The sequence below is a fragment of the Musa acuminata genome, chromosome BXJ2-1 (assembly GCF_036884655.1).
Source record: "Musa acuminata AAA Group cultivar baxijiao chromosome BXJ2-1, Cavendish_Baxijiao_AAA, whole genome shotgun sequence".
NCBI lineage: Eukaryota > Viridiplantae > Streptophyta > Magnoliopsida > Zingiberales > Musaceae > Musa > Musa acuminata.
Window position 1 is genome coordinate 30,433,763 of NC_088338.1, and position 9,311 is coordinate 30,443,073.

Sequence of the window (9,311 nt, forward strand, 5' to 3'; positions counted from 1 at the left end):
ATTTTACACTATAACATGTTGGAAACTATATGTTTTGGATACATAAATTTTTATGATCATGAGCATGTTTTATCTTCATAATTGAACTCGAAAATCTATAGCAAAATCTTATCCGAATGCATGAAAGTACTAATTTCATTTTCGGATTCACTTAACAATTGGTATCCTAACAATTGGATTTTCTCATACACTTATGAAAAATATTTTTCTAAAATGGATCAGATGAAATGATTCCTGCTTATAAATTCCATCTTGAAATATGAATGATAGTGTCTTTGCTTGCAAAGATTTGTTTCACATACATATCTCCTATGATTCATGTGCAGAAAAAGAATTTATAAATCATAATACAATGAGATTTCTTATGCAAAAATAAAGTGCTTTTGTGATTCTTTGCTAAAGAGAATAATTATTAAAATCATGATCTTGATAACTATAACATGAAGCTCTTTATAAATCAAGATCGTTCATTATGCTCCCTACATTTATCAAAAAGGAGTTCTTCAAATGAAATGCAACTTGTCTTTTGATTTCATGATATTTTGTGAATCTCGAAATTAATTTTAATAACTTGATTATGAGTTTCAAGTTGACGATTTGATTTGAATAAGTTATGTCTAAATCATAATCATGATCTTGCAAAATTGAAATCACAAATAATATCTTTTGGTATTCATGAATTGATACTCACAATATGAAAGTATTGGTATTCATGACTTGATTTTGATTGAAACTTTACATGCTAAAATTAATCATTCTTCTATGTTTCAAAAATTTTTTAAATGTCTTATGTGATGACTGAAAATTAATTTGCTTTATGATGAATCACGAATCATGACTTGATCTATGATAATGAAATATTTTAATCATGATTCTTGGTTATATAATTTCTTTGCCCTATTAAAAGGATTTGTTGAATGGATCATGTCCTTCTTGAACTTTCTTGATATCATGACAAGATTTTGTAATATGGCCTGTATAATAATTAAAATTTTTGGCCATTGATTTCTCCCTTCTTTTCGACAAAAACAAAGGGGAGAAAGCTTTTGCTAGTTAGAACATGCAAAGAAAAGCAAGTGCAATCTTGCACATGAAGCAAGTGTTGAATTGCCATGATTGAACCTAAGAATCTTGCTATGCTTTTGTGCTTATATGTTGTGATGAAAATATAGCTTCATGTTATAAAAACTTGCATATATTTTAAAAATAGCTAGAGCTACTTCTCCTTTTGTTGATGATAAAGGGGGAGAAATATATGAATTGATACTATAAGTGCCATATTTGAATTTTCATCGTGTTAAGATATCAAGAACTTCCATCGTAATTCTACTTGATGATATCTTGCCATGCTACGATTTGTTGCTAAAATGATGCATGCAATACTAATGCTTTCTACGTGATGTATTGTATATGATGTAAATCATGATGCTATGAGTGCTAAGTTACATATTTTGAGAAGAAATTGCTATATTGAAACATTAATGTAATTATAAATGATGATATGATATTATGCATGTAATACTTCAACTTATGATAATGATGCATGCAATGATAAAATATTCATGATGAAAAATTGTCTTGACATTCATAACTTGATTATTCATCCTTTGTCATGATTTTGAAATCATTGTAAAAGGAAAAAGAACTACAAAACTGTATTCTTCCTTTCTTTTTGACAATGACAAAGGGGGAGATAGCTAGATTGCACAAGTCAAGAAGATGCAAAAACTTAATTGCTAGCTTGTAGTCTAAAGAGAAGCGAAAAGTTGCTATCTCAAAAGAAGCAAATGTGCTATCTTGCCTATCTCAAGAGGCAAAAATGCTAACTTGCACATCTAGCAAAACTTGACAAATTTGCATATCTCAAGAAGCAAGAGTTGCTTTCTTGAACATCTCTAAATTGCTAGCTTGCATATTTCTAAAAGTGCTATCTTGTATACTGTAAAACTTGCATATCTAAATCTTGATAGCTTGAATGTTCGAAGCATGATGTAACAATTGCTAAATTTTTTGGCTTCAAAACTGCATGATGATAAAACTTGATATTATGTTTTTCATGCAATGAGTTGAACCAATATCACAAACACTTGATTGTGATACTTCTCCTTTTTGTTGATGACAAAGGGGGAGAAGTATGTTGATGAAAGTATGTTGATGACATGACATGTTATGCATAAGTTTATGCATATGTTCATGTTGACGTGTTGCAAGTATTCATGATGAATATTGCAATGACTTGAATTCAGTTTCAATTCAAGTTTCTATCAATATGGCATATTGATAGGGGGAGTTTATTAAACTCCGGGAGTTAAGTTTAACTCCGTCATCAAGTAGTTGTCATCATCAAAAAGGGGGAGATTGTTGAATCTCATATTTTGATGATGAAACTACTTGACATATGTTTATGATTTAATCTGCGTTTTGAGTGACGCAGGATGCTTCGATCAGGATGAGACAATTAAAGCAGGAAAATCATGTTGTGTCGGAGGAACATGTCAGAAGATTGGACGTCGGGCCGGTGGATCGGTCGACGTATCGACATAAGGCTTCGGGTCGTGGACTCGGGCATAGGGCCAAGAAGAGCGGTTATTGTGCCAAGGATATCGGAGTTGCGGAGTCAACTGGCCGATTGGGCAATAGGCCGCAGGAGAGGACGATGCGCCGAAGAATCAGACGAAGCGTCGAGGGACCAATGACATGCCGGACAACTTGGTTAATTGCTTAGGATTAATTGTCTCGATCGAAGTTTTTGTTTTAAGTGTGCAGGATTAACTACGATGAAAGTTAGACAAGCAGCAGGAGTTGCGCCGGAGTCAAGTTCATGATCACATTGGGAGTTCGAGAGTTCGACGGAAGTTCGGACGGTCGTCGGAGGTTCTGCGAGAACAGATCCGAGAAGTCCAGAAGCTTGCCAAGCGAAGCTCGTCGGAACTTGCCAAGTGGATCGTCGCAAAGTCTAGGAGTTTGTCGGAAGTCCGCAGGAGCATCACCGAGGGTTCATCGGATGATCGACGGAAGTTCGCCGGAAACTCGCCAGAAGAAGCGATTGACGCACCGAAGCAAAGCTGCAGAAATTGTCTTAGATCTAATCGTAGTTAGCACGTTGATTAAGTTGGAAAATGGGAGGTGATCCCATTAACTTAATCTTGGGCCAATTGGGCCCGAATTCGGACTGGTTTGGGCCAAGTTTGGAGCCCAACCAGTGATCTGGAATAGTGCCAGGAGGTGCAACCGCCTAGGCCAGGAGGTGGCACCGCCTGGGCTAAGCCTCCCAGCGAGACTGGGCGGTGCAACCTCCCTAGCCGGGAGGTGGCACCGCCTGAGCTCAGTCTTCGAGCTAGACTGGGCGGTGCAACCTCCCTGACAGAGAGGTGGCACCGCCTGAGCTTAGTCTTCGAGCAAGACTGAGCGGTGCAACCTCCCTGACAGAGAGGTGGCACCGCCTGAGCTCAGTCTTCGAGCAAGACTGGGCGGTGCAACCTCCCTGACAGAGAGGTGGCACCGCCTGAGCTCAGTCTTCGAGCTCTGCCAAGCGGTGCAACCTCTCCAGTCAAGAGGTGCAACCGCCTGATCCCGGAATTCCGGGATTTAATCGTTTTGAGCTCCAAATTTGAACTGGGTTGGGGCCTATAAATACCCCACCCATTCAGCACTGAGACATGCAAGAACTCAAGCCGAAATCTTGATCTTTTCAGTGGTTCTTAGAGCTCAAAACTGCTAGTTTTCCTCCTCCTTCTGTTCTTCAATTTGAGTTGTAAAGTGAGGAGAGAAAACATTTGTAAGGGTTGTCTCCTAAGCCCATCAAAAGGAGTGAATCTGTAAGAGGGTAGTTGGCCTTCGCCTATTGAAGGAAGGCTTCTAGTTGACGTCGGTGACCTCATCGGTGGAGGAAGCCCAAAATGGAGTAGGTCAAGACTGACCGAACCACTCTAAATCTCTGGTTTGCATTTATTTTGAGCACTTTATCATTACTGCAAACCTCCTACTTAGCCTCTGCTCTCTGCGCTTTTACGAACGAATTCTGTGCAGTTTACGTTTACGTCTTGATTTCATTTACAACTGCAAACTGTCTTCTGCGCTTTTACGAACAAGGTTCTGTGCAGTTTACGTTTACGTCTTGATTTCATTTACAACTGCAAACTGTCTTCTGCGCTTTTACGAACAAGGTTCTGTGCAGTTTACGTTTACGTCTTGATTTCATTTACAACTGCAAACTGTCTTCTGCGTTTTTACGAACAAGGTTCTGTGCAGTTTTCATTTACGTCTTGATTCCATTTAGACGCAAACTGCGTTTAGACGTAAACTGCGTTTAGACGCAAACTGCGTTTAGACGTAAACTGCGCTTAGATGCAAACTGTGTTTAGACGTAAACTACGCTTAGACGCAAACTGCGTTTAGACGTAAAGTGCGCTTAGACGCAAACTGTGTTTAGACGCAAACTGTGCTTAGACGCAAACTGCGCTTAGACACAAACTGTGTTTAGACGCAAACTGCGCTTAGACGCAATCTGCGCTTAGACGTAAACTGCACTTAGATACAAACTGTGAATTAGCTTTTGCATCATAATAGTTTTTATTGAACGAACGTAGCTTTTGGTTTTAATCGCTGTAAGATTTCCGCTGCACTAATTCACTCCCCCCTCTTAGTGCTCTCGATCCTAACACAAGAATTTCTAGCGTGGACATCATGAAAAGAGGCAAACTAGTTAGCTTGCACAATTCAAGACGAAAGCAAAAATTCCACTTCTCAAAATAGAAGAAATTACTATCTTGAACATCACCGATAATTACTAGCTTGAAATCTCAAGAAAATGCAAAAATGTTCTATCTTGCCTATCTCAAGATGCTAATCATGCTAAATTTGCACTTTGCAATGAAAACAAAATTGCGAGCTCAAATATTACAAAGGAAGCAAAAATTTGCTAACTTGCAAACTTGCATATTTCAAGAAGCAAGAGTTGCTTTCTTGAACATCTCTAAATTGCTAGCTTGCATGATGTAGAACTTGCTATCTTGAACATTACCAAAAGTGCTATCTTGTATACTGTAAAACTTGCATATCTAAAACTTGATAGCTTGAATGTTCTAAGCATGATGTAACACTTGCTAAATTTTCTAACTTCAAAATTGCATGATGATAAAACTTGATACTATGTTTTTCATGTAATGAATAGTTGGACTTCTCCTTTTTGTCGATGACAAAGGGGGAGAAGTATGATGTTATGCATAAGTTTATGCATAAGTTCATGATGACGTGTTGCAAGTATTCATAATGAATATTGCAATGACTTGAATTCAGTTTGAATTTAAGGTTCTATCAATATGGCATATTGATAGGGGGAGTTTGTTTAAACTTCGGGAGTTAAGTTTAGAATTCAGTTTGAATTCAAGGTTCTATCAATATGGCATATTGATAGGGGGAGTTTGTTTAAACTCCGGGAGTTAAGTTTAACTTCATCATCAATTGGTTGTCATCACCAAAAAGGGGGAGATTGTTGAATCTCGTATTGTGATGATGAAACCACTTGATATATGTTTATGATTTAATATGCATTTTGAGTGACACAGGATGCTTCGATCAGGATGAGACAATTAAAGCAGAAAAAATCATGTTGTGCCGGAGGAACATGTTAGAAGATTGGACGTCGAGCCGGTGGATCGGTCGACGTATCGATAGAAGGCTTCGGGTCGTGGACTCAGGCATCGGGCCAAGAAGAGCGAATATTGTGCCAAGGATATCGGAGTTACGGAGTCAACTGGCCGATTGGGCAATAGGCTGCAGGAGAGGACGATGCGTCGAATAATCGGACGAAGCATCGAGGGACCAATGACATGCCGGACAACTTGGTTAATTGCTTAGGATTAATTGTCTCGATTGAAGTTTTGTTTTACATGTGCAGGATTAACTACGATGGAAGTAAGACATGCAGCAGGAGTTGCGCCAGAGTCAAGACTATGATCACGTTGGGAGTTCGAGAGTTTGACGGAAGTCCGGACGGTCGTCGGAGATTCCGCGGGAACAAATCCGAGAAGTCCAGGAGCTTACCAAAGAAGCTCGTAGGAACTCGCCAAGTGGATCATCGCAAAGTCTAGGAGTTTGCCGGAAGTCTGCCATAGCATCATCGAAGGTTCGTCGGATGTTCACCGGAAGTTCGCCGGAAGAAGCGATTGACGCACCAAAGCAAGTTATAGTAAATGTCTTAAGAAATATCGTAGTTAGTATGTAGATTAAGGTAGGAATGGGAGGTGATCCCATTAACTTAATCCGGGAGCAATTGGGCCCTTGATATACCCAAATTAGGCCGAATGGATCAACCCATTCGGACCAGAATTCGTGCCAGGCTGTGGCATCGCCTGGGCTCAATCTCCGAGCAAGACTGGGTGGTGCAACCGCCCCGGTCAAGCGGTGGCACCGATTGTGCTTAGTCTCCGAGCGAGATTGGGTGGTGTAACTACCTACGCTCGGTCTCCGAGCTCTGCCAGGCGGTGCAACCGCCCCTGTCAGGCAGTGGCACCACCCAAAGGCTCAGTCTCCAAGCTGCCATGCGGTTGTACCGCCCCAATCAGGAGGTGGTACCGCCAGGACCCCGGAAATCCGGGAGTTGACATTTTTGAGCTCCAAATTCAAACCAGTTTGGAGCCTATAAATACCCCTCCCATCCTTGGGTAAAATACACAAGCACAGAGAAATTAAAAGAGAGAAAACTCTGCTGCAATCTCTAGAATTTCCCTCCTCTAGCTTAAGTGTTAGAATTCTGTTTAAGAGAGGAGAGTAAGTGCTTGTAAGGGTTATCTCCTAAACCCAGTAAAAGGAGAAGAGGGGTGTAAGAAGGAGGTTGATCTTCTCCTAGTAAAGGAAGATCGTTAGTGGATGCCGGTGGCCTCGATGGAAGAGAAATTGAAGGAGTGGATGTAGGTCACGATTGACCGAACCACTATAAACTCTCGTCTTCTCTGGTTTGTATTTATTCCTACTGCTTACCTTACTGCAAACCTCCATATATGCTTTACTTCCTTATTACTTTTGATGCACTCATTTACGAACTCGCTTTCAAATTAAATTTCCGAAAACGGTTTTACGTCGGAAACGATTTCGTCGTACGAATGCAGTTTTAAATCGTCGAAAATTTTTCGCTGCACTAATTCAACCCCCCCCCTCCCCCCCTCTTAGTGCTTTGATCCTAACACACTTATCGAATATGTGGATCAAATTGTCTAATCACATGTTTAATTAAAGATATTTTAAAATATATTAAAAAATCGATGGATCAACTGATGTGATTCCTAATATTTCCAGTCCACCCAGTTCGGTCTGGTCCCGGTGAATGTAAGCATGATGATGTGATTTATGATTGCGGACATGACCTTACAATGATAACTTTATTATTTGAGATCAATCATATATATTATTTTTAAATCATTGATTCCTTTCCATTCATAAAATACGAAAATGATTTGTAGCCTCATTGTAATAGAAGGTAAGAGTAGCCTTTAAGACCAAGGGTGTTTCAAGATCAGAAAATAATATAACTTATGATTCCATTATTGATGTATTGAACTCTAGTAACATAGACGTCAGCTACATTAATCAAACAATGGAGACATTGAAGACTAGGACGACTATTTAGTGTACACACAGAAGATGAAAGACAACTAAGGAACATATATGTAGTCTTGCTAAATTTTTGCTCTTCTTCTACTTTTCCAGATCGAACGCAGACACCGGGAAGCTATCAGAGAACCCGGTGCCAGTCTTGAAGGTGATCTTATCAGAAGAGGGATCGTCCATGAAGACTTCGACGACAGAGAGCCAGAGAAGTAGCTCCTTAGTCTTCACACCTATGATCTTCTTCATCTTGCGCTGCTCCAAGAAGGCAGTGACCTCGGTGGCATAGGAGACATGCTGCTTGATCTTCTTGAATGTGTGTTCTATCTTCTTCTTCTGGACGATCCACATGAATCCACTTGCGCGGTGGTAGCCGAACTCCTCGACGTCCTCCAGGGGTAGCAGTCCTTTAGGAAGGCCCAGTTCTTGTAGTAGTTGCATGGATTTCTTTTTGCAGAGGGCATGATCTCCATGATAAACCTCGGCCCCAGCCTTGTAGCTCTCGATCATCTGCATCGCCATCCTCGCTAACTTGCTTGGACTATGATCACCAAGAAATGAATTAACGAAGAAGACGAAAGCTTCAGGTGATGACAAGGCTCAAGACTGGTGGTGAAAGATGGAGGAGAGGTGGAAGAATTTATAGGCAACGTGCGGGACTGCTGCCACACAGTGTTTGGATCAACGCATTGGCTAAGGAAGTCAACTTCGATGGGCTACATCTCGCTGCATTCTTGACTTTGGATGATTTAGCTGTGAGTGCTTGAAATCGTCTCCCTTGGAACTGACGTCCTAACGTAAATGCAACGTAGCATTTATGTTGCAAGCGCAGTTTGGTTCGAAGTTGGACGTCCACGCCAATCTCTACGTTTAGTTGAATGCATGTTAGTGGAAGCAAGACCGGTGTAATAGATGCCTTAAACAAGACGCTATAATGACATCGCGGTCAACTTGAGGCTGAGTTGCCGATCTTTTCGATTTGTCAACGTCGGATTTCGCCTTAAACTGGCCGAGCTTCTTCAATAACATTATATATATATATATATATATATATATATATATATATATATATATATATATATATATATATATATATATATATATATATATATATATATATATATATATATATATCGGCATTCTAATTCAAATAAAAAAATTATTTTATTTATTTATTTATTTATTTTACTAGGAGGCACAGTTTTAGATTATACCTTTCTTTGTCTAAATTGGAGTAAATTTGGAGAAACAAAATAATAATTTTACATCACATATCATAAAATAGACAAAGTTTGAACATCATATGGATTTTCTGGCGTATGTGTAATTTATTATTATTTTTTGTGATGGGAAGATATGTTGCGTAGAATGCTATACAAATGTAAATAAATGTAAATCATTATAAAGTATAACTCCAATCATCACATATCTCACTTTGAGTATGCAATGTTATCATGATATTTCATATATGTAAGGAAAACTATAGTGATGGATATCTCACTATGTGACAGTACTATATGACCTTCACTATAACATTATGAAATCATCAATAAAGGGAATGAAATATGAGTAATCACCAATAGCATCAGTTGATATGGGTTCATATACATCACTATGTATGAGTTCTAATAGTTCAGTGGCTCTCTCTCTAGTTCCACTAAATGTAGAGTTGGCCAGTTTTCCATGAAGGCAAGGCTTCTAAGTTG

At 39.3% G+C, this 9,311-nt stretch overlaps 1 protein-coding gene across 1 annotated transcript; it reads right to left on the reverse strand.

Moving 5' to 3' along the window:
• Window positions 1–7,505: 7,505 nt before the first annotated feature.
• LOC135598160 (uncharacterized) lies at window positions 7,506–8,218 on the reverse strand. The gene has a single exon (XM_065091697.1). It carries the CDS (start codon window positions 8,125–8,127, stop codon window positions 7,696–7,698), a length of 432 nt encoding a protein of 143 aa, XP_064947769.1. The 5' UTR covers window positions 8,128–8,218; the 3' UTR covers window positions 7,506–7,695.
• Between the last annotated feature and the right edge of the window lie 1,093 nt (window positions 8,219–9,311).